Source organism: Vicugna pacos, chromosome 9 (genome assembly GCF_048564905.1).
Source record: "Vicugna pacos chromosome 9, VicPac4, whole genome shotgun sequence".
In the NCBI taxonomy this organism is placed as follows: domain Eukaryota; kingdom Metazoa; phylum Chordata; class Mammalia; order Artiodactyla; family Camelidae; genus Vicugna; species Vicugna pacos.
This window is the reverse complement of record NC_132995.1, coordinates 42,402,393-42,428,842: the sequence shown is the minus strand read 5'-3', so window position 1 is coordinate 42,428,842 and position 26,450 is coordinate 42,402,393. Positions and strand designations below refer to the sequence as shown.

The following is a 26,450-nucleotide window of genomic DNA, read 5'->3' as shown; positions in this document are numbered from 1 at the left end:
AAAAATCTTTCCTATGTGAATACCCTTTAATTCAGCAACTCTGCTTTGAGGACACAACCTACGGAAATAATTACGTGTCAAATATTTAACTGTAAGTGCATCTGTCACAGACAGTAAGTCGCAGCATGTTACAGATAACTGGAGACCATCTAGATGCTCCAAAATGGAGGATCAGTAAAATAAATTATGTTATGGGTATTCAGTCATTTAAAATACCATTGTAGATAATACTGAATTGTTCACATGTTTACAATATATTGGGTGGAAAAAGCAAGTGAAAAAATAACATACACACGATAATCAAAATTTTGTTTAAAAATTATATAAATATACTATTTTTCATTAAGGTTAAATTGCCACCAATTGTAAGATTTTTAACTTACCACCAAGAAAGAAAAAAATGCTGCCAATTAAACTGTAACACTCCAATGCTTGTAAACCTTGATTTTAAAGAAGTTAAATGTGAAATAACATGCATATCAGAATTAACAAAGCATGCTGGGGGAGGGGAGTTCATGTATGTGCACAAAATTTTTACAACATCAGAGTAAGAAAGTACGTCAGACAACACACAAAAGGCACACGAAAAAGATTAACAAATTTGGCTATTTAAAAATACAAACTCTTGTACAATAAAAGGCAACAATAAAAAAGGGAAAAGACAAGCCACAGACTGGGAGAAAATATTTGCAATGTACACCATTGAGAGGCGATTAGTATCTAGCCTATATTAAGAAATCCTGCAGATTAAAAAGACAAATAGCCAAAAAGAAAAATGGACAAAAATATATGAATAGATAATTCACAAGAAAGGAAACTCAACAACCAAGTTAAAACACACACACACACACACACACACAAACATTTAAAAGGAGGTTTAATCTCAATGATAATCAAGGAAATTCAAATTAGAACCATCAAGAGATACCATTCACACCCATCACATTGGCCAAAGTGAGAACAACTGACAATTCTAAGTTTTAGCAGGAATGCTTATGCGTGCTCATGGGAGTGTGAATCAGAGCGCTGACTCAAAAAGCAATTTGATAGTATCTACTAAAATTGAAGACCTTCTTAAAAAAAAAAAAATTGAAGATCTCATCCCCCTATAAAGAAGAAAGTCCATGCCACAAAAAGGCATGCAAAGAAAAAAACATCATTGTAGCATTGTGTATAATGGCAAACAGTTGATTATAAATAAATACAAATATAAAATATGCTATTTTACATTTATATGATATGTAGCATATAAATTAAATATAAACAAATTTTGATTCTAACATAAATAAATTTTTATCTACTCATGCAACAGAATACCACATAGCAGCTTAAATGAATGTACCAAATTCCATGCATCTCTGTATATAGGGAATGGGAACAGGGACACACTCACAGGGACTTTCAACTTTATTAGTAATGTTTTTTCTTCATCAAGGAGTTAAAAAAGGGGAGAAGTTTATAGCAAATGCAACATAATGCTACAAAGTTTGACTAAGCTGGGCAGTGAGCCCACAGATATTTCTTACATTACCCGCTATTCTTATTTGTGTGCTTAAAATATTGTAGAGTAAAAAAACAAAATTTAAAAGCACATACCCTGGGGGATGGTATAAGCTCAGTGGTAGAGTGCGTGCTAAGCATGCACAAGGTCCTGGGTTCAATCTCCAGTACCTCCACTGAAAATAATAATAATAAAATCATTACTTTTATATATAATTATATAATTTTATATAATAATAATAAACAAACATAATTACCCCCCCAAAAAATTTTTAAAGCATATACCCTAAGATTATCAAATATTGGTAGATGTGTGTTCATGTGTGTATGTCTGTAAACGTGATCCTGGGTAAAGCGCTTGACGTCTCCTCATTTGCAAAATGAGGGTAAAAGTAGCCACTACACAGAGTATTGTGAAGACTGCAGGAAATAACCTACGTATGAAACAGTGCTCCCCAGATACTGGAAACATTTACACATGGTTAATTCGCACAAGGTGTGTGAAAAGCACCAATGGTTAAATCTTGATGGGTATTTATTTGTTGTTCTTCTTCTTCTTTTATGGTTTTTCCCCCCTAATTTTTCAAAACAAAAACCTTCAAAAAAGAAAAAAAAAAAACTTAGGGCTTAGGGCTACTGAGAACGAAATCATTTATCCAGTCATTCAACAAACACTTCTCACTCCATCTCCCTATAAGCCAAGTACTGTGCCAGGTGCTGGGGATACCAAGATGGAAACAATAATCTCGGCCCTTGAGGACCTCTCAAGAGAGTGTAATAAAAATGAAAATCCATAATTACACAGGAATACATACACACAGTAGGGTGAGAACATCTCACAGGCCAGACCTGACAGCAGTAGACTCTTTGGAAATAAGGCTTTTGCTCTGAGATGAGGAGGAGGAAGCCAGAGAAACAAGGATTATCTGGCATTACCTAACTAATAATTCTTGCAGAGTCAAGAACTAAACCATACTACTTAGCAAAAAGGCACAGATTCTCCTAGTATAATCCTTTAATCCACTGCTACTCAAAGTATGGTCCATGGATCAAACTGTTACCATTTAGAGACCGGAAAAGTACAGAAATTTCTAAGCATTTAGAACTTTTGCACCAATTTGGCATTACCACAACATCCAACTATGGGATCTGTAGATTGGTGTCACTGAATAGAGGACAAAAGTAAGAATTTGGAATAGACTGAAAGACAATTAAAACAAAACAAACAAACAAAAAAGAAAAAAGGGAGTTTGTTCTTCACAGTTTGAGAAGCACTGTTTTAAAACTCCTTGGGTAAAGATCTTTGGCTAGCGCCAAAATTGAATTTGGAATGAAATTCAATGGCAACGGCTGGTTTATAGCTTAGCAGAGAAGCTCCAAATTCCAGCGTCTCTTTAAGTGTCTGAACAGAGAAAACATCAAAGAATTCTTAACAGGTTGTCATCCTTGATAGTGTCTCAAGGACCACCTGGAGAAAGGACCTCTGGATCTCTATAATCGGGCCTGGGGGTAGGGGAGATGGCAAATTCAAAAGATCTAGAAAACACCCTCCTCAATTAATTCTACTCTGAGGCAGGAAACAGACAGGGCAGCCAATGACTGCGGGAGAAAAAGGATGGCGTGAAATGGCAGCGCTGAGGTAAGTCGGCAGTCCAAATACAACGGCCTCCCTTATGTAAGAAACCACAGCACAGAGCGGGTTGCCAGGGTGAAATAATGTGCCTCTGTGTGCGAGCGACGGGGTGAGCTGCACAGCCTGGGACGCGCTTGGAGTTTATCTAAACCATGTACACACGATCTGTTAATGAGCATTCAGTCCCCAAAGTGGGCTCCGTGCTGATAAAAACCAGATGCAGGGCCAGGTGATCAAAGTGGCTTCCTTCCTTACTGCCCGCTGCCTGGACCACTGTCTCACCGTGTCTCCTGAGCCTTCCTGGCACCCTCTCCTTTAACGGACATTTACAAGTTGAAAACACCACGCCCTTCCAATTGGCTTCTTTCATGCTAATTAAATTAAAAGTTACAGAAAGCAGGAGGGTTTGGAGACAGGGAGAAAGGAAAGGGATAAAGGCTATTCTATCTGGACTTCTGCAGCCCAGCTTTCGGTAGCCTTCAGTCAATTAAAACACAGATATGTGTGACACCTTTATGACCAGTCCCAACTGCTACAAGTTTCAGAAAGGCAATGCAGCAACTGCAAACATAAAAGCCCCTCGGATCCCTGAGTGAACCTCGCCCAGACACTCAGGAAAAGAGACGGAATGAGTTGAGAAAATAAAGTTGGAAAGAGACAGAGTCAGCTGGATGCCTTGAAAAAGCAATCTAGTGTGGCTCAGAAATGCCTTAGCAAAGGGGAGGCATACTCCACAGTGTCTCGCAGGGCATGCGGACCCCTAGTGAGCAGGAAAGAGCATCCAGACCCTGTAAGAGATTCATACTTGAACCCAAAGCCAGGCAAACCCAGCCAATGACCTCTTAAGGTCTTGCTCTTGGGAAGAAAGTGCAATATTCCTGCCATAGTTGCTCTTTATTTGAGGCATCAAAGAAGCAAAAAACATTCATCCAGGTGGAAGGAAAAAAAAAAAGATGGCATTTAAATTGATTCATTTATTCATTACAAATACGTCTTGGGGGCCAACTTTGTGCCAGGCTCCTTGCCATCTTGGATTTAAAGCCCAGCAGGGCACAGAGACGAAAAACAAGCAATTATATGTGTGAGAAGAGTTACAGTACACAGGGCGGTCTGACCTGGTCTACGGGGGATAGAGGAAGGACTCCCAGAGGAAGTGCTGATTAAGCTGAGACTTGAAGATAGATAGAAACTAACCGACAAAATGGTGAGGATGGTTTCTGAAAGCGTAACCAGCATGGCAGAGGGTCCCCAAGTCCAGAGAAAAGGTGGTACACTTGTCAAACTGAAAGAAGTTATTATAACTTGAGCTTAGAGAGCAAAGTAAACAGTGTCTTCCACGGAAGGCCTGAGGGCTAGATGAGGTCCTATCCTGCAGGGCTTTTTAGGTCTTATTAAGAATTTGAGAATTCATCCCTAAAGACAATAGGACGCCACTGTAGCATTCTAAGTGGTGAAGTGTCATGCTCAGAGTTTAATTTAAAGTGGTCCCTGACTCCCGAGGACAAGACACCAGGAAGAGAGGATTAACTATCTCGCCTGGACCTTCTAAACTTGTAAATAAGCTGGGGTGGGGACGGCAGGTCTGTGAATTGGAAGGCTGGCCGTAGCAAGTGTGCCCTTTCTGGCCTGCCATCAGAGAGCAGTGCCCTGAAAGCCTGCCATCCCCACTGCCACGCACTCAGCAGTGCTGGTGGCAATCTAGGTAGCCGATGATTCCCAGGCCCTGAGACAGCCTGCAAAGTAGCGGAGCTCCTCACTGTCTTGTGGATGGGCACCCAGAAGCCCATTTGGGCTGTAAAACTGGGTCTCAGTACCCTTCTTGGGCCTGTCATATGTGTTATAGTGGGGTGTGGCCTCCCCAGACCAGCACACAGGGCCTCATCTCATTCTACACAGGCCACGGAGAAGATGCTGCCCACACTCTACCTAGGAAAAGCATTTCAGCCTCTGGCGGGGACTGTGGGGTGGGGGAGCCGGCTTCCCTGCACCACTCCAACCGCCAGACTTAGAAGAAAGAGAGTTTTCAGGGCCTGGAGTTTTCCAGCTGCCTGGAAACAGGAAGAGCCCAATCCGGGAGAACAGTAACCCTCACACATGCCCTACATAAAGACACGTTGAGCCATTAGCCCTAATTGCCTGTGACTGACACAGGAGTGAAGCCCGCCCTCCAGGCATTTGCTCAGCGGAAAGAAAACAAACAGCTCACGGGGGACTCAGGCGGCCATTTTCTCCCCTTTCTGCCAAAATGATTCCGCTCTCCCCCCCCCAAATTATAAACCAAACAAAGGTCTTTCGAGCAATCCTTACCACATACAAGAGAGGGGGAAAAAAAAAACTTCCGTAGGGAGGAGTTGCACACAAGCAATTCATTATGAATCTTTTCACAAAATCAGAAACTTCACAACAAACTTTTCAGAGCTGCCCCTCAATACCCCCAAGTCTCTACAGGTCTGAGGTTTTAAGAACTAGGTGCAATGCTTTTCATGTGTTCATCGTGCTTTACTAAGAACCCTAAGTTAGGCAGTGTGCCAAATGCTAGGAATGCGAAATGTATGTGGTAAAAGTCGCAAGTACCTTTAGATTTAGGATTTTTGTTTGAACAATTGGATTTTCTAAAGTGGTTCAAGAACAATACAGTGTGTCATACATCAAGCAAAAGACAGTCCACCCTTCCCTTTTCCTCTATGAATTACAAGGGCTCAGAGGAACCACCCACCCACCATCACTACCATTGGCCAAACCACGGTGACTGGGGGCATATGGACATTGTCTCCTCAGCACCAAATTGATAACCGGGATGGGCTGTGGGTCCACAATAGGACTGGCCCTGGCTGTGACTGGTAATCCTGAGGTAAGACTGTTTTCTGGTTCAGAACCATTCCCCTCCTTAATGGTTCCTTTACAACCGCTTCCAAAATATCATTCACCAGGTATAACACCCACCACTGGATGAGGGCTTCACATGTGCTTTCTTATTTGAGCCCCTAAACCTCCCGGGGAGATATGGATGACTACCCTCTCCTCCTCACTGAGATGGTAAGTCATTCCTGCAAGGTCATGTAGGGTTGAGTGGGGACTTGATTCCAGGTCCACACTCTTCATCTCCACTTACTATATGGCCAACCTTGAACTTCCTTTTGGCTTGCTGGGGCCATCTGCTTGTCATCCAAGGCCTTTAGCATCAGATTTAATTCTGAACTAAAGGATGGCAAGAAAACTAGTAGTCCCTCAGCTCTGGCCATGGGGGTAACAGATAGTAACATTCAGAGCCTCAAGCCCTCCATGGCACGTTAAGATAAAATGCAAGAAAGAATAGCTGTTTTCCAGGCAGGATCTAGGCAAACACCCTCCCGTGATTTCGGAAGGCAAAATGAGCTCCTTGTTCCATGAAAGCCACACTCTCTTCTGAGTCAAGCTGTTGGTGTCAAGTCACAGTATAAGGTAGCATTGATTCTGCCCCAGATGATTTAGGTTCTTTTCAAGATTTATGCAGAACAAGCAGTTCTTCCATGCCTCCCTCACTCCTATGCATGACAGCCTCCCTAGAGACTCCTAAGCCACCAGGTAATAAATAGCCCCTTGTTTCGGCCCTGGCGAAGGAGCCCCCAGTTGTTGTTGTTGCTTTAGGAGGTGGTGGGGAGGGCTGCTGTGGGACAGAAGGCTACTCACCCAGCAGGCAGAGCGTCGGGGGCCTGGACAGCGGCTGGGAGCTGCTGTGTGCCCGAAGTGCTGGGCTCCTGTCCCTCGGCCGGCGTGGCCGTGGCAGGGAGAGCCGCTGCGGTGGGGTTCGGGGTCACGCTCGACGCTGCAGCAGGCGGGGACGTCACACCCACAACAGAGGGTTCTTCAGGATCAGGGGCTGCAGTGGGTTCATCGTTCACTGAAAATATACAAATCATATTTTAGAGATCAGCTAAGAGCTGAGTTCACATTTACTAGGTTTTTCACTAAATAGGAGAACACAAGACCTACAAGGTTATCCTGCATGTTATCCGGTGATGGCAAAAAGGTTTACAAAACGTATTTTGGAAGTTACAGTGAGTCAGTAATGGCCTCCGTGAAGAAACCTGGGAGATGGATCTGAAATAAACAGATTATTAAATATCACCTCTTTTATAAAACTTTATTAAAACTTTCTAACATACTATGGTTACAATTACTGCAATAAAAGAGTAGGAGAAAAAAACAAGGTAACAGGGAAGTGTGTTAGTGCTTCACGGAGCACAGCCAAGGCCAAAGCCAAGTTTATAGGGCTGCACACTTTCTTTAAACGTGTCATTTGTCTGCTAGGCATAAACAGCATCTTCCTTCAAAAAGCTCCATACACAATAAGAGGTAGAAAACTTCCAATAATACACTCGTCCCTTTAAAGCCTCATGCTCAAAGTGGGGAGCAAGGATTAACACCCTAGATGCAAAAAGATGGGGCTCCAAGAGAAGGGACTTGTCTCCAAGGTAGAAACAGGCAAAGAGACAAAAGTGAAATAAGCTGTTTCCTGAGTCTCTTCATTTCTCCATTTCTTTGATGATCACTCCTGTTCACCAGGACCCCAAGGCACTGCAATATCCTCTCACTCAAAAAAGGGATCAAACACCATTTCAAAGAATTAAAATTCTTTGAAAATGGAGAAGCCATACACAGAGAATTTTCTACATACATGATTATGTACGTGCACAATGCCACTGGAATTTCAAAAGAAAACCCCTTGGTTTAGCCTCATCTTCCTAATTCAGAAACTCCTCTTACGGTTTCCCTAACAAATGGCCAGCCAGATTCCCCTTGAACATTTCTTCTAACAGGCAGCTCGCTACAGAGCCATTTCACTGTTGAACAGACACAGCTGCTGAAAAGATGTCTCTCACATTAAACTGAATTCTGACAGCGGTTCTTAGTCCCCACGCCCCAAGCAGTACAACGTAAGTATCTGGCCACCCTGTTTCTCATTCTCCTTCTCTGTTTCAGTACAGAGGCCAACTATTTCTTTAATGTTTCTAGGTCACCCTCCTCTTACCACCTGGCTGCCTCTCGTAGATAACTTCTATCGCCTCCCATTTCTAACTACTGGCATCAGGAACTAAACATAACAAATCAAACACCATCAGACCAGCAGAGTCAGATTTCCAATAGAAATGACATTAGTCGTATGTACAGAACACCAGTATGTGCCAGGCAAAGTGCAAAGCATTTTAGATTTTCTCATTTCAGCCTCAGACACAACCCCACAAGTTAGATACAATTAATATCTGCCCATTTTACAGCTGAAGAAACAAAAGTTCCAAGAGGTTAAACAACCTTTCAAGGTCACAGGGCACCTAATTCACATCCCCACCATCTGACCCCAGAGCCTGAACCGCTCACTCGCTCCACTCTCCCTCTCTAATGGGGCCCAAGATCAGAATAACTCTGAAGCAGCCACGTGATCCTATTGGCTAACATGAGGCCAGTGGCCAGCTGAAACTAAAATTTCTTCACATGATAGGAAGCTAAGCTTGATCTTAACAAATGAAGAGCCTAGGAACTACCTATGATTAATTTACGGCTTTCTCTCCAATATATGAAACATTGTCTGGCACACAGACTACGTTGGTTGTTTAATAAATGACTATATTTTGCACAACTAATGTTTCCCCAACAAAAATGCAAGAATTTATATTTATATTTCTATCTTAGCTGAGTTTATATAACACAACAGATGGCAATTCTCTTTGTACAAATCTATAAATTTTACTCAATTCCATTTAAAAAACCATCATGACTTTTTTGAGAATTAAATATATTCTAAAATTTATAAGGAAAACTAAAAACAGAAGAATAGTCATAAAAAGTCTAGACATGAAAAATTCTATGTGCATGTGTGCATAGGGTGGGGGTGGGTTTTAGTTCTCCAAGGTACTAACACATATTATAAAGCTACAACAGTTAAAACAATGTGGCACCAATACATGAATAGGCAGATGCTGATTAAATAAGCAGAAAGTTCAGAAACAGAATTAAATACACATTGGAATTTGGGAATTTAGTATATGACAAAGGTGACATTTTAGATTACTGCAGAAAAGACAGACTATTTAGTAAATGGTACTGTCACAACTGGGTAGAGTACTGGACAAAAACTGAGTAAGAGCACTCCTCACTCCTTAATCAGATCAGAAATTTTGACATAAAAAATGAAATCACAGAGGAACTAAAGAAAATAGAGAATCCTTTTATAATCTCAAAGCAGAAAAGACTTTCTGAAGTATCACACAAAATCTAAAAGTCATAAAAGACTGATGAATTCAACTACATTAAATTTTTTAAAATCTAAATGGCAAAAAATAAAAAAATAAAAACCACCAGAGGCAAAATTAAAATCAAAAGAAAAACAACAAACTGGGAAAAATTATCATCAACTTTATACAACTACACTTAGAGTCCGTGTTCACAAAGAGAGTGTGTTTGTTTGTGTACCTCAGAGATACTGTGGGTTTGGCTCTAGACCACCGCAATTAAGCAAATCTTGAGAGAAAGCTAATCACACAAATTTTTTTGGTCTCCCAGTGCATATAAATTATATTTACACCGTACTACAGACTATCAAGTGTGCAAGAGCATTATGTCTTAAAAAAAAAAAGTACCTTAATTAAAAAATACTTTATGGCTGAAAATGCTAACTGTCATCTTAGTGAGTCGTAATCTTCTCAAGGATAGAGGGTTTGAAATATGCAATAATTACCAAAATATGATAGGGAGACACAAAGTGAGCAAATGCTGCTGGAAAAATGGTGCTGACAGATTGCTCGATGCAGGGTTGCCACAGACCTTCAATTGCCAAAAATGCAGTATCTGCAAAGCACAATACAGTGAAGAGCAATAAAACAAGGTGTGCCTATATGTACACACACATTCTTAGAACATAAGGGCTTGAAACCTTAGGGGTAAATCCACCCCATCGCAGCTTATACTTAGAAGAAACTAAAGTTCAGACAGTTCAGTTACTGTCCCACGGTCACCTCAGTAAAGTAGTGACAGAGCACCATAACTGAGCCATGATGTGGCTTCAAGTGGAGAGAAAAATGAGATTGTGGAAGACGAGGAGTTACAATTTCACCATGCCCTGGAGAACTGCTGCATTTTGCATTTTAGCTCTATTCAATATAACCAATGTTCACTATTAATCCTCATTACTTGATGTACACAACTTATCTCTCCCAAAAGACAGTACCCTTCTTGAGAGTGAGGGCACATTTGTTCGCCTTCATTTTTTTGCTGCTTCCACTCTCTGCCTCCTGCATTCTTGCCTCCATCCCTTTGCTCACCTCACCCTCCTCCCAGAGGCCCCACCACTGCTGCCACTCAGCCCAGACTCGGCCCTTTGCAGACCCCCAGCGCCTGCAGTCTTGGCTACCCAACCATTCAGCCTAGTGACATCTGCTGTGCTGGTACTTGGCTGCCAGTGTCTTTTCAGCTTCTTTTCCTGAAACAGATGATAGGGCAGAGGCCTTATTTGATACTTCTTTGCGCTGTTCACGGTGCTTAGCAAAACAGCATTCGATAAATATTTGTTGAATAAATACGTGTGCAAAAGGCCTAATAATCTAGCCAAAGATATTTGAAATAAAACCACTTCACATTTTAACAATAGCATTTGCAAAGCAGGTTCTTTTAAAATTGTTTAAATTTTGGAATAATTTTAAATTTATAGAATAGTCACAAAGATAGAACAAAGACAACATGCCCCTCATCCATGCTATGTAATACTACTACCTCGCTTAATTATGGCACATTTGTCAAAGCTAAAAAAATTAACACTAGTCCATTACCATTAATTAAACTCCAGACTTTTTATTTGGATTTTGCCAGCTTTTCCACTAATGTCCTTTCATGATTCCAAGATCCAATCCGGGATCCCGGGTTGTTTTTTGCAAGTTCACTTTCATTAGCTCATTTATCCTCCATGCAGCCCCGCAAGGAAGACAATATTATTCCTATTTTACTGAAGACAAAACTGAGGCTCCCAGAAGTACCATTCAGAGAGGTGCCAAGCAAGGAGCAGAACCAGCACTCAAATCCAGAAGACCATTAAGTAAAAACAGGGGTTGGGGGAGAGAAACGAAGACAGCTGAGAGGGCTTTCCTGTATGGGAAGAAGAGCTGGGTACCAAGATGAGAGGGTAAATGGGGTGAGGACATAAAACAGCAGTGGGATGGCCTCGGTTGCTGCAACTGTGGGCATTTCACAAGGTTCCCTCTGTGATGTTGGTTAAACATTCTAACTTTATGAATCAGATATTCATTCAGGACTAAGACATACCCTAGTCACATTTAGCCAAAAAAAGATCAGGAATTGGAAATTCTTTTTCTTAGTCCTGGCCAGCTCACTGTGTGTTCCAGGGTCTTTAGGTGCGTGTGTGGTGTGGCACAGGCTCTAGCTGCACACACAGGTCTGTTCAGCCCCCTCACCCGGGCATGGGGAAGGCGGCTGCTGGCAATGGTAGCTTTTTAAACTGAAGATCAGCTCATAACACAGGATACACGGTAAAGCAGTCAGTATCTCTCACCCGTGAAACCCAAGCAATGCTTTCCAATGCATTCGATCAACTCAGCTCTTCACAAGAGCCACCAAAACTAGAAAAATATTTCATAGTTAGCGTGACACAGGTGGGTGAGGACTATATAAAGAAGAGCAATTAAATTAGATGGAAAAAAGAAGATGGATAAAGCCAGGGGGAGTGGTTATAGCTCAGTGGTAGAGCGCATGCTTAGCATGCACAAGGTCCTGGGTTCAATCCCCAGTAACTCCATTAAAAAAAATTTTTTAATGGATAAAGCCATACCATGTCACCTGATGGGAAAGTTCAATCTTTCCTCGGTCAATACATAGATTCATAGAAATTCCATTCATATTCCACCACGCTTCTAAGCATTCAGAGTCTGAAATGTGTTTTGAAAATGTACAAACTATCAAAGAATATCGTGAAGAAAAAGCAATAAGGCAGGAGTTGCTATTTCAGACATTAGAAAAACATCCTGTAACAAATCAACAATCAAAATCACACAAGACTGGCTCAAAACCAGAAACAAATGAATGGGATGAGTAAGGGGTCCAGAAATGAATACTCAGCTGCATATAAGATATAGTAAGTGATAAACACTAAGTAAAACCACAGCGAGAAAAAAACTAATGTTTATGGGATAATAGGACCTCATCATAGACAAAAATTAATTTACACCCAGCCTTCAGTACACTTCTCTATGTATAGATACAGATATACTACTATAAATTCCCCTGGGGTAGTTATTTTTTAACATGAAAAAGAGTAAAACAGAATAAAGTATTTATTCCATTTATAGACAAGAGATAATCTTTTTACTATTGAAGCAAAAGGTAAAATTACAAACATTAAAAAAAATGCTCAGCACAATTCGTTTTTAAGTTTTTAACTCCTCCTCTACAAAAACTACAGAAAATGAGATTTTAAAAACAGTGATGTAGGGGGAAAACTTACAGTCATAAATATAACAGATAAAACTTATACCTAGGTACTTCACACCCATTAGGATGCTATTGTCAAAAAAACAAAACAAAACAGATAAAAACAAGTGTTGGCAAGAATGTGGAAAAATTGGAACCCTCATTCACTGCTGGTGCGAATGCAAAACAGTGCAGCTCCTCTGGGAAACAGTTTGAGGGTTCCTCAAAAGTTACACATAGAATTATTTGACTCATCAACCCTGCTCCAAGGCATACAGGCAAAAGAACTGAAAGCACAGACTCAAACAGATACCTATACACCCATGTTCACAGCAGCATTATTCACAAGAGCCACGAGGTGGACACAGCCCAAATGTCTATTGACAGAGGAATGGATAAGTTAAATGTGGTAAAGACATACGATGGAATATTATTCAAACTGAAAAAGGAACAAAATCTTGATACATACTACAACATGGATGAATCTTGAAAGCATTATGCTAAGTGAAATATGCCAGAGACAAAAGGACCAATTAATTCCACTCATAATATGAGGTACCTGGAATAAGTAAATTCATAGAGACATAAAGTAGAACAGAGGTTACCAGGGGCTGGGGCTGAGTGGGCAGGAAGAAAGGAGAATGTTTTTGCTTAAAAGGTACAAAGTTTCAGTTTGGGATAATGGAAAGTTCTGGAAATGGATAGTGGTGTAGTTGCACAACATTGTGAATGTACTCAATGCCAATGAATGACACACTTAAAAATGGTTTAAATGGTAAATTTTATGTTATGAGTATTTTACCCCAATTTCAATTTACAGACTACATGAATCTCTAAAACAAACTTCTAAATCTCCACAAAACAAATAACCAGACACTATGAGAAAAGTCGTGTAAGAGAAAAGAAATAGTCAAGCAACTGATAACCTGTAGAAATGCAGTGAGACCAAACAATAAGGTGGCACTTAATACCTGTCAGCAAAATGACAAACCAGCATTTACAAGATCAAGGGGAAAACAAACCTAATATACCAGAAGGAAAATTTTACAATGCCTTACAAGGCCTTACAATGCCTATGATTACTTCAAACTTTTGGAAGGCAATCTAGTAATATACATTAGATTTTTTAAATTCTTATCCTTTGAATCAGGAAATTCATTCCAGAAGAAACAAAGTTGCGTGCTAAGATGTTTGCATCAGGATTTTGTTTCACAAAGGGAAATACATTAAGGACTGAGAAATGGTTATATGAATCATGGCATATTAACTGCGAAGTAGTACGAGGCCACTAAAAAAAGGTAAATAAGAAGACCACAGGACATGGACACATGTATCAAAAATTATGAAGTGGGAAAGAAAAGAACATTTATCCACACTGCATAATTACAATTGTATGAAATTATTCATAAAGATAGAAGCTAACTCTGAGAGCTTACTAAGTCCCAGGTGCTGTGCTGGACTCTCTATGTTTTATATAATTTATTCCTTATAAGAACCCTATGAGATATACACTCCTATCTTAATTTTATTAATGAGAAAACAAAGGCCCAACGAGTCACTGGGCCTTATACACATGCTAGACACAGGGGACAGAATCTGACCACAGCCAGTGTGACTCCCAACCTTATGTGCATGGAAATCACATTTGAGGGAGGAGTGAGTGAGAGACATAATTTTTTTCTTTTTTGGATAAAGTTTTCAATAAAAAAAATTAGAAAGTAAATCATTGCACACAAGTCTCAATAAAGTGCTATGGCATTAGCCTAGGTCTCAATCCACCACTTCTAAAACTTAGAAATAATATATTTATACAGACAGGCTGCCATTCACTTTCATTTAACAAAAATGGATACTTTACAGTTGTGACAACATGAAAAAACCACCTGGAACTCGGCTCTGTTTCTGCCCCAAATGTCTTTTTCATGCATAACTGCAGAGCGCAGCCAAAAAGGCTTGCTAAATAAATCTTGTATGTCTTTGGAAACATTTCCTGGAGGCACGGCTCACTACCACCACCATCTTGGAACCGATCCTCATAGTTCTAACAGCGCCGTGTTGATGGACAGGGATGTCCTCAATCAAAGCCTCAACCCCTCTTCTAGCTTTGCACTGCCAAAGAGGGGTCCTCCTGTCTGCTCCCCAAAGGAAAGGTGAGCTCTTTCTATACCCCTTGGATAGACACTGAAAAGCCGACAAAGCCCAGGCTGGCTGGGAAGCAAAGGTGAGCCGTCATCACAGCAGAAAGGAGAGAGACGAGACAGGGGCCAAAGCCTTAGCACTTTAACAGAAACATTCAGCAACTGTCCCTTACAGATGCGTTCTGGGAACAGTCTGCACTTTCAGGTGCAAGCAGCATAAAGCATGTCTGAGGCAGTCTGGGGTTACAGATATTTGGCTTTCTGAAGATGTGGCTGGCACCTGCCTTGTCTGCTGAAATACACCATGTTCCTGGAGATAAGGACAATACGCAAAGATTCCTAAAAATAAGTGTAGGGGAAACAGAGACCTGTTTCAATGTCCAGTAAGAATGACTCAAAGACCGTCACCACATAAAGTCAATTTGCTGATAGCTTTTATAAGAAAAGCAGAGATGGCTGAGGGAAACCGGTATCACAATAACGTAGGCCCCTCGAAGAACAAAGCGGCTGGTGTCACGGCTCGGCATCCAGGTAACCACTTGTTCCAAAAGCCAGTTCCCCTTGCCCATCTGTGAGTGACTTATTCCTCTATGAGTGACTTATTCTTCTAAGAGAAGCATGTTTACTGGTGCTTGTGGAGCTTCATATGGTTTTCTCTGACACGGTCCACAGCCACCACCCTGCTGTCCCCACCACACAGACAGGCAGCCAGGCCACCCCTAGCTCCTATGACTGGCTGTTCCAGCACTTGGATACGGTGGTTGGCACAGGAGCGCCAAGTGGGCTGAGACAGCAGCCGCTCATACGCCTCGCCTCCAAGCTCATCCTCGTCCTCAAGGCTCAGGGCGAGCCAGGCAACTCAATTACTGCAGGCAGGTCCCCAACCGCAGGGAGAAAGTCAGGCCACCGCACCCACAGTGACACAGGCCAGCCAGACTGTCACGACAACACGATAACCAGGCACCATAAGCCATCAAAGGGGCTCCGCAGCCCTCATACGGTGCTGCCAGAGAACTGAAAGGCATTAGCAAGTAATCCAAATCACTTTCCCCTTCTTGATGAGTCTGTCACACAAACGGCGGTGACAGTACCATGGTGACGAGTATCTGCAGAAGCTGTACCGCCCCACATTTCCCATCTTCATGCCACAGCTCTGCTATCACAAGGATCTACAGAATTATTTCAACATCAACTTACTGATTTAAACACCTGCATTTAATTCACCTACAGTTTAAATCGAAGCAAACGTCTGGGTCCCTTCCCACCTGCCCCAAATTAAGACAAATTACCAAATGACCAGCAGTCACAAAAGATTCGACAATCTTCAAGATGTTCAGGAAAAAAGAACTTTTTTCTTTGTCTTTTTCCTTTTTAATTCAACACTGTCCCAATGAGACAGAAGAAAAGCATGACAAAAACTGATTTGTGTTGAAATAGGTCCTTCTCCTCCCACTTACCGGAGAAGCAGAACCAAGTACAGAGACTCCTTCCACGTGGCTGTGGAATGGCTCTCTACTCTCAAAAGGGGCAAATACTCTCCCTGGAACAGGCACAGGAGGCCCCCCAGTGGCAGCTGGGCTTCGTTCCTGGTCCAGCAGCATCCCCACCCACTCGACAGCGTGGCCATCTTCTCTAAGCCAGCTCTTAACGATAGTTACACTTCTTTCTTCCTAGTCTGATCATTTCCTTAAATTAAGGAAAATTTTTTGAAGTGTCATGTATAAATAAGATACTCTTCCCACCAGGAAATCCAACATCGATAAGAAAGAAATCTAAAAATCAATACTCTCTTATTTCTGTGCAAAGGAAGATTTGAGAAGAGTCACGTGGAGAATAACTTTGGCTGTGCAGGATATGCCAGAGAGAAAAGAAGATGGGTCATGGAGAGACTGATGGATTCAAATTTCATCTTGGTATGGGAGTCACCTCTCGCCCACCCTGCGTTCTGATACGGCAGGCAGAGCCCCCACTCCGGGCACGAACAGGTAAGAGGACACGCTCTAGTCCGGGCTGGTGCTCTGCAATGTCACTCACCTGTGCCATTGGCCAAGCCACTGTGGCTTGGGTTCTTGACGGGCTGGTGGTGCCGGCTGCTAGTACTGGGGCTCTGCTCGCCGGTTGTTGTGGCTGTTCTGGCCGAACCACCTGAATGTCTGTGCGTCCTGGGGGTTCAAAGTATAAAGCAGACAGATATAAGTCACTGTGGAAAAGAAAGGAGTGTGCCCCACTGAAGTCACCATATTCCCTCTCTTGCTATTTATGGGAAATCAGCCCTGTAACAGTCCTTCTTGTCTTTGACTTGACAGAAGCTGGCCCCGAACGGAGAGATCCAGGTAAGCTCCCTTCTTGGTAAAAGCACAGAAGGCAATTTTGGGTAAACTTTTCCACTTGAAGTAAACAAATCCAGAGTGAACTGCCCCCACATCTGAAATAACTGGCAAAATATCCTGTAACCATCACATTATTTTTATTGGGCTTGAATGTAAGAAATAAACAAGAATCACTGGACAGACTACAGATGACATATTTCTACTATTAGCCAAAAAAAAGAGCCCCAAACTTATTCAAATCCATTTTCTTTACAGCCAGAAACAAGCTTCCCTTGGCCATAAAGGTCAAGGGGCATTAGACCACTTCAGCCAACATGTACTTGACATGTTTTATCTAGAAAAGGTGACTCTGGTCCATGCAAGTAAATGAGGAACAATGCAGAGAGGGATCCATCCCACAAGGAAAATGGTGGGATCCAGCAGCAAATAATCCGTCTGACGTCTTCAGAGAACACAAGGCAACAGGTGGTATGTGTTCTCGTGGTCCGGTTGTGGCTTGACTTCATTCACTCAATGAAAATGTCACAGCTCCCCTGCTCTTCAGTTTCAGTTTTGTCAAAGGAGATTATTCTACTACTTAATCATTATATACTACTTTTCAATAGTGAGATGATTTAAATACTACCCAGTGAAGAAAAGACCACCCCCTCCATGCAGAGAAACAGAGGTCCGGAGAACAATTTATAACCATGGAACACAGGGCAGTGAAGATACCACCAACAATAAACTGAAAACAGTGACTACGGAAGTTAATGTGCACTGAGCTAGAACATCATGCTCCAGGTACCTGCGGTGCACTGTGCACTTTACATGTTACCATCTCATTTAACATGGCAACCCTAGAGGAAGCTTACTATTATCACGCCCATTTTACAGATGAGAAAACAGACACCAAGAAAAGTAAGCAATGGAGCAAAGACTCAAAGCCAGGTGCTCTAAGGTCAAGAGCCCATGCTCTTTGGTTGAAGGCTGGGTGTGGGAAACCTGGGACTTAGGCTTAATCCCTTCCAGGCTATTCATTCACTGGTCACTTGGCCAATGGCAAGATGAAGACCCTAGTAAAGAGAGTTCCCCAACTGGGAGGCTCTATACCCACCCAGAACACCTCTCCTGGTGAGACCCTCTGGTCCAGTGTGTTGGGACAAACCTACAGCACAACAAACTCAGGTTCCTAGGGGAGTCAGAAGCGCCCCCATCGACTACAATCTCCAGCAAGATGGGTACAAACCAAAATGTTCACAGTGATTATCTTGGGACATTGGGTATGTGGATGCCTTTAGTTTTTCCTTTGGTGCTTTTCTAGGTTTTTCTCTGCTTTTCTTCATGAAGCCTGTCTACTTTTGAACAAGGGAAAAAACGCAATTATTTAAAAAGAAAAAAAGTTTTTTTCTTGGGCCAAAACAGAAGAAGAGATGAATAAGGAGAAGGAGAAGAGGAGAAGGAGAAGAAAGATGAGGAGGAGGAGAGACCTAGCAAAGCCCGGAGTCCTTCATACCTTAAGCCTGTGTGGCAGTTAAAAATGGAGAGAGGGCACAACTGAGCTATGGAAATAAAGATTTAATTTGGACTCTCTTTTTCCATCTTGTTTTTCCCTGAGCTAATTTTATAAATCAAAAGCTGTCAACCACACCTCAGTCAAGAAAAATATCTCAGTGTCCCCACTTCATGGGAAGAAACATTAGGATTGAGCATTTTACCACAATCGAAAGCAAGATGAGTGTAGACTAGTTCCAGAGGGAAAGACAGTCTCTAGCCACTGGTGAATGTGTATATATGTGTTGAGGGCAGAGAGCTTGAGAGAGATAAAATTGCTTAACAGAAGGTTTATGTCAGCCAACCCCCTTAAAAGGACCAAAAAAAAAAAGCCTCTGTGATTCGGTACTTACAGCCCATGGCAGAGGGCTGCGACCCTCAAGGCATGGCAGGCCATGTGCGGCAGCACAGAAAATGCGACATCAGTTATGTCACATGCACGGGCTCCGTGATTACTTCTAGTGCCCTGGGCTCCCTGTCCCTCTGCAGAGCAGCTGGGCATGACAACAGGGTGGGTCCCCTTACTCTCCTGGCCCCTCCCTCCCTTCCCCAAAAGGGCATGTGGTTAGAGTTGAGAGAGAATACTTTCAGAAACATTTAACCACTAATGACAGCAGCTTACCCTGAATGACAGGCTGGAGCAGAGCCGGGATTAGCCCTAAACCAGGGGCAGCTGGGACCACTTTGCGTGAATTGCTGCCTCCCTGCCCGTGGCCCACAGCCACCCCACTACCCATCCACCATGCACACGCACACACGCACACACACCCTCCCTTCCCCCAAATTCTTCACTTGCCCTAAATCTGGAGCTTCCACTTTTTCCCTCTTGAATTACCAGTAAAATAAGACTCTTAGAAGGAGGAGCAAGCCTCAACATTTAAGGAAAATCTTCTCTTCAGGAGTTTCTTCTTTTGGAGGACTCACTCAGCCCTTAAAAGATGGGACTGTGTCATGATTAAAAGCTGGCCCAAATGCTGAAACCACACACCGTAAGCCAAAAGAAGATCAGGACAAAAGCAGGGCGATGAGGTGGGGATGAACTGGGCTCTACCACAGGCAGCCTGGCTTTGGCTCTGGCCATGACTTCAACCTTGGCCTGATCCCTCCACCATTTTGGGGGTGGGGGAGGAGTTATGCAGGCCTGGGGCGGTCGGAAGGAGGCAGAACGGCAGAATTCCACAAATGGTCTCACATCACCCAGTTACAGAGATACAGCTCTCGTTACAGCCTGTACGCTTTACAGTGCTGGTGTGGACTTACCTAAGTTCCTCCCTTAGAAACTGAGGTCTCCCTAAAAAAATGCTAGTCAAGGTCAGGGCCCTGGGATTCTCTCTCCACACTCTGGAAAGCAGGTAAGGTCCCCAGGAGAGGGCTCTTGGCTGCTCCTTGCCATTCAAGCTTTGACATTCACAGTGCTGGCCTAAGTCCTGAGCTGACCCTGAGAGCCACAGCCTTGGATGCCATGGGACATCCTGCATTGCCCTTCATGAAGGCATTCATCGAACTGCATTCAGTCATTATTTTCTGAGCATTAGGCCCTATTCTAGGGCTAGCAACAAAACAGAGAGTCCCTGATCTCAAGGAGCTTACATCTTAGTGGACATGCAGTGATCTGTAATTCTGCTCAGACACACCTGCATCACACCCGACAATGCTGCTGTGTGGGGGCCACTTGGTGAGTGAGTGAGCCTGGCTGACAACTTGGCATTGTCACCCAGTGCAGCTCTGCTGATCATCATCATATAGGTAATAGTTTGCGGAGTAATTAAACAAGACAAAACTCTGTTTCTTTGTGTTAAAAAAAAAAAAAAGCCAGCCCTAACATCAATGATGTCAATGAAAACAAAATGAAGAGGGAAAAAAGTGATGGCTCACAAGACAGAAAAAAAATTTTTTTTTGCTAAATTAAAAAATGAAATTCAAGATTTGATGGTGGCTCAGAATTTGAGATTGACAAGTGTATCATACCCTTTACGAGGAAATTGATTTAAAAAGCCACTGGCAGGTTCAAAATTCAAAACTCTTGCTCTTCCAAAGGTACTATCAAGAAAATGAAAAGACAGTCCTTAGACTGTGAAAAATTATTTGCAAAATACCTATGTGATTCAAAAACTTCTATCTAGAATATTAAAAAAAACTCTCAAAACTCAGCAATTAAAAAACCCCAAAATTTATATATATATGTATGTATATACATATATATATGTAAATCAAAAGATTTTAAAAGCAAAGATCTATAAATGACAAATAGGCACATGAAAGATGCTCAACATCATTAGTTATTTGGGAAATGCAAATTAAAACCACAATGAAAAAAAACTAAAAAAATTTTTAAAAAACCACAATGAGATACCATGATACAACTGTCAGAATGGACAAAGTAAAAAAATCAACCACACAAGCAAGAAACAAAAAACACCTGGCAGTAACAAGTGCTGACAAGAACGCAAAGCACCTGGGACTCTCAAACATTGCTGGAGGGAATGCAACATGGTACTACCACTTTGAAAAACAGTTTGGCAGCTTCTTATGAAATCAAACATGCACTTAGCATACAAACTGCCAATCCTACTCCTAGGTATTTATCCAAGAGAAACAAAAACATGTTTTGCGTACAAAACCTGTACGCAAATGTTTATAGTGACTTTATTCATAATTTCCAAAACTGTAAACCCCTCAAAATGGTGAACGAATAGACAGACTGTGGTAAACCACACAGTAAAATACTATGCAGCAAATAAAAGGAATGAACTACTGATGCATGCAGCAACATAGATGAATCACAAATGCACCATACTAAGTGGAAGAAGACAGACAAAGAAGGCTACAGAGTATATCATTCCATTTTTATGACATGTAGGAAAAGGAAAAACTGCTGGGAAAGAAAACAATTAGTATTTGCGTGTAGGTGGAGAAAGAAGTAGGGGCTGACTACAAAGGGGCAGGAGGGAACTTTTCCAGGAGATGAAACTTTCTACGTCTTGATTATGGTAGTGGTTACCAGCCTATACTTTTGTCAAATCCCATACAACTGTATACTGTATAGGGTGCATTTTACTGTATGTGAATTATACCTCCATAAACCTAACTTAATAATTTTAAAAAGCAGTTTATGTGTTTCAGTCACTGCAAAAACAGCTCATCACATGAGAAAAATTAACATAAGCAAAAGTTTTTTTAAAGGTAGGTAACTTACAGTATGAGGATATGCTAAAACAAACAAACAAACAAAAGCCCACCCAGAAGGCAAAATCCTTGGTGAGAATGTGAGTTAATCAATACTCAGGACTCTACAAACACTCTGTATTAATAAACACAAAGATTCTTCAAAGCCTGGGGACACATCTCTCCCAAATGTCAAGAATTCATGGCTGACCAGATACCAAGTGCCAAGCATACTTTTCTATCTTGGTAAAAGAGGCCCAGAATGCTAAAGGGAGGTTCTTCGACCTCAGAATTCTGGTCCATTAGTATCCAAGCTCAGCAAGAGAAGTTCCAGGGTGGAACCACTGATAGTCGGTTTTCATTCCATTAAAAAAAAAAAAAAAAAGACACAAGTTAAAATTGCTTAATAAACTTAAAACTCCTCACATTCCAGTCCAGGGAATCCATGTTTGCCTGGATGACTAGAACCACGAGGCGGCTGTCCTGCCCCTCCTCCAAGTCCTCTTAACTGGGCATTGTCTTTTAATAGCAGCATGGAAAGAAAACTGAGTGAGGCTGGGCCCGTTTCCAGTAAAGAACCAGAAGGAAAAAAAAATAATAATAACCAGCCACTTAAAATAGAGGCATGGAGAAAAAATGGGAAGCAGTGATGGGAAAAGAAAAGGTTTCCACCATTCAGAGAGGCATCAATCAGCAAACCTGCTCCCACCTACATCCTCCTCAAGTCTTCTCATTCAAAAGTGGATGGGGAAGAGGGGGAAGGGAGGGGGAGGAAGAGGAGAGGTGAAAAGGGAAAGGCGCAATTAGAGTTAAAAATGGGACCATTCGAGTCATTCCAAGGGTAATTTACGGCTCCACTCCACACCCTGCCTCTAGCTACCAGCCTCCAAAATGACAGGAAAGGTAAAAATAAATCTTCTGTCAAGTCCATTCTACACTACAGAGAGACAAGTGACTGACTTGGGCCCAACCTGGGGTACAGAGCAATCTTCTCAATGGTGGCAGCTTTTTGAGACTGAAGAATTCACTAACAGAGAATATACAAGTGTGGACTCATCTCATCTCATTCCAGGTTGAATGTCGGGCTTTACTGAAGAGAATGCTCAAACATCCTCCCAAACTTGAAAGAGAGCTGAAGTCCAAGGGAAGCAGTCACGGTCTCACCCTGCCCCACCCCAGCTCAGGGCAGCAGTGGATGACCCTCGGGTTCCGTGACTGTAGGCGGCAGCCTGTGACTTATCTGTCTCATGTCCTGAGATGGTACAAGGGCACAGGATGCTTGAGCAGCTCAGGCAGGCAGCAAGGTGGGCATGGCCCTCCACTCACCTGCAGGGGGCAGTGGCCTGGGACTGACCCCGAGCTGCAACTTCAGGTACAGGGGTGGGGGTGGGGGGCAGAAAAGTATTTCCACCTTCTTCCCACGGGCATCAGGTCTGGTGTGAACCTGGACCAGTCCCAGACCCTGTGGTACCAGGGATGACAGTATATTGGGGCATTATTTCTAAGCGTTCTGACACAAGTCCCAAAAGCAAGAATTCAGCAGGAGGAAAGTAACCTCCTAAAAGAACATGCTCAACGGACACTCCTCCAAACCTCCCTCCAAACTCCTCCCAAGGAAAATTCAGAGCCTTTGCTGATCTACTTGCCTGGCACACTCTTCTCTGGACTTTTCACCCGGCTGGCTCCTCAACCAAATCGTTGTCTAAATGTTCCTCGTCTCCCAGGCTGCACTCAATTCCCTTGAAGTCTCTCGTGTAGCATCCTAACCTAGTCCTTGACAGCACTCCTATTTGCAATGATAAGTTTACCTGTTTAACGTCAAAAAGGTCCATGGTGGGGGACCATGTCTGTTTTGAGTACCTTTGTACAACCGGCACTGAGCATGTGCTTGGCCCCACAGTAGGCATATAAAAACATCTGCTGAATGAATAAAAGAAGCAAGCTATGAAATAAATACAAAAGCACTCTTGGGCCTGCAATCTCTAATACTTCCCATGTTCTTGGCAATCCAGTCTCTCCTCACCTCCCCATCTCCCACCACCCTTTTACAGAGTGGAATCCACACCGAGATGGAATCCACAATTTACCAGGCACTGAGAGTGTCAGAACTACTGTCTTCCAGAAAGATTAGCCCTCAACATCATGTACAAACATTCTCCCTTAACAGGATCTAGAAATAAAAATCATTAGACTCATTTTGTGCCAATACATTTACTAAAACTGCAAGACAATCTCCAAATCCAACCAAATTTTATTTATCATGGGGTTTTTTTGTTGCTGTTCTAGCTATAATTTTCAAGCACTCTCCAAGAGGTAAAGTCTAGGCAAGTGTTTAAACAGGAGAATTAAGAAGGATACTTTCTGTGGTAGGCATAATTTCTGAGATGCTCCTCCTCCAAAGACCCTAATGTCTAAAGCCAGGGAAAATGATGACATATCACACCCCTGATTATGTTGTATTATATGGCAAACACTATTATCATATATTATGTATAATAATATATGATAATATTATGGTATTATATGGCACAGTTGATCTTAAGAAAGGGAGATCATCTAATGACATCATCTCCCAAAAGCAGAGCACTTTCTCTAGCAATTGTCAGAAGTGGAGGACAGAAGAGAAAATCAGAGATTCAAAGCACAAGGGAAATGTGACACACCCTTGCCAGCTAGAAGATGGTAGGGTGGGGGCCGCACATACAAGAAGGAAAGTGGGTGACTTTAAGGAGCTGAGTGAGGCCCCAATTGATAGCAAGCAAGGAAATGGGGACGTCAGTCCTACAACTGCAGGTAACTGAATTCAGTCAGTGACTCGAATGAGCTTTGAAGCAAATTCTACCTTAGTTTCCAGATAAGCAAGCAGCCCTGCTGATGCCTTGATTTTGGCCTCATGAGACCAAGGAGACCAGCCAGCCAGCCACAATGTCCTGGTCTTCTGACCTACAGAATTGTGAGCTAATACGTGATGCTGTTTTAAGCCCTAAATCTGTGGTGACTTATTACACAGCAATTGAAGACGAACACATCCCCTCAATACAAATAAATGTCCTTTTCCACAGAAGAAGATATTAACTTTCAAACATACCATTAGGCAATAGCCTCGGCCTGAAATCCTGCCGGGCACCCCACCTCACTCTAGGTAGAGGGCCTTACACAGAGATGGCAACGCCCTACGGATTCAGGGCTCATCTCACAGGGACAGCACTTCCATGATCCAGATGTCCTTCATAAGACACACACATTCCTAACATTTAAGGATCACTTGGGGGTTTGAACAGCTATACATACGTGAGACATTAGTGTTCTCAGTGAGTAAGTGACACTTTTCTGGTGGGATTCAGGCACAAGGACTTCACACATTCTTTTTCCAAACAAGACATGTGTCACCATGTCTCTGACTCCAATGTTAACCTTAAAAGCTGAGAGAATTTGAAAAGAACAGTCCATGAAAGGCTTCAAAGTGAAAATATCAATCATAAAGGGAAAAACAGATGGAACATGAGAGACTGAGGAGGCAGTGGGAACCCACCAGGCTCCTGGCGGTTAGGCCACGCCTTGGAACGCACAAGGCCATCCTGATAAAAAGCCCTCCCTGTACCCGGTGCCCCTGAAATTATCACTTCTCAGAAGCCGAGGTGCCAAGGAATGTAAACCAGTAGCAAGACCCACCCCGAAGTTCTGGCAAGTGAGAAGCAGGAACACAAGACTCTTTCAACTCAAGTATTTACTGAACTGGTGCTACGTGCAGCGAGGCACCACTCTAGGCCCTGGTAGGGATACAAGACCCAGAAGGCCCAGGTGAGTTTGCCTGAGAACGCAGCGCCGCTGCTGCTATGGCCCTCCTCCCTTCCAAAAAAAGAGTGCTTTAGATGGAAGAGGAAAAGCTCACTCCTCAGGGGTCCCCAGTGTATCATTCCTTTCTAAGTGTAAAGCGAAATCATATGATGTGATTTAAAATAAAGCTCTCTGCTTACCTTTTTTTAAAAGGTCAGATTTTTGAGGTAAAATTATAAAAAAAAAAAAAGGGACAAAACCAACTACGTCCTAATCTCCCTTTCTCCTTCACCAAATGTCAGTTATTCACACCATATCCCACTCTAGATTTTCACTAATCTCATTTTTTAAATTGTTGTCATTTTCTCATTAAAAAGTTGTACCTTTAAACACCATTTATAAGCACACGAAGTAAACCCAACACATAGGTGTGCTATCAAAGTCCAAGTAAGGCCCAAGTCCAGACAGGAAATCTTCAGACAGGGAGCCAGGGGAGGAATTTTTGATCTCTTTACACCATTAGGTGCAGAATTCCACACTCCATTATCGAATAATCAGTGAGCCAAAAATACCTACAACCTAACATGACAAAGAAAACGCAGGTCCAAACACAGGCTTACAGTGGAAAGTTAGCTTAGCGAAAGGAAACCAAAAGGGCAGGAGAGAGAGCAATTAAAAGGCAAGATGATGAAAAGATCATCTTTGAAGAAAAGAGATCAAGAATTACAAGAAATATAACCGTGACAGTTTAAAGACAAAAGGTATCGTATTGGTTTGGGTTTTTCTTCAATCTTTTTTTTTCCCTCCTATCAGTTTTTGTGAGGAATCTTCTTGTATTTTGAAGTAAGAGATAGTCTGCCAAAGTTCAGTAGGTGTTCTGTGTGAATTAATGGGTCTGCAAAGGTAATTCTCAGTATATTT

General features: G+C 42.3%; 1 protein-coding gene across 1 annotated transcript in view; it reads right to left on the bottom strand.

Annotated features, from left to right (window-relative positions):
* WWP2 (WW domain containing E3 ubiquitin protein ligase 2) overlaps positions 1-26,450 on the bottom strand; it is a 117,530-nt gene that overhangs the window by 32,745 nt on the left and 58,335 nt on the right. The window contains exons 7-8 of the mRNA XM_031680766.2: positions 16,759-16,886; positions 6,803-7,013 (exon numbers count right to left, since the gene is read on the bottom strand). Of these exons, the coding sequence (XP_031536626.1) occupies positions 6,803-7,013; positions 16,759-16,886 (339 nt within the window). The remainder of the gene's footprint in view (positions 1-6,802; positions 7,014-16,758; positions 16,887-26,450) is intronic.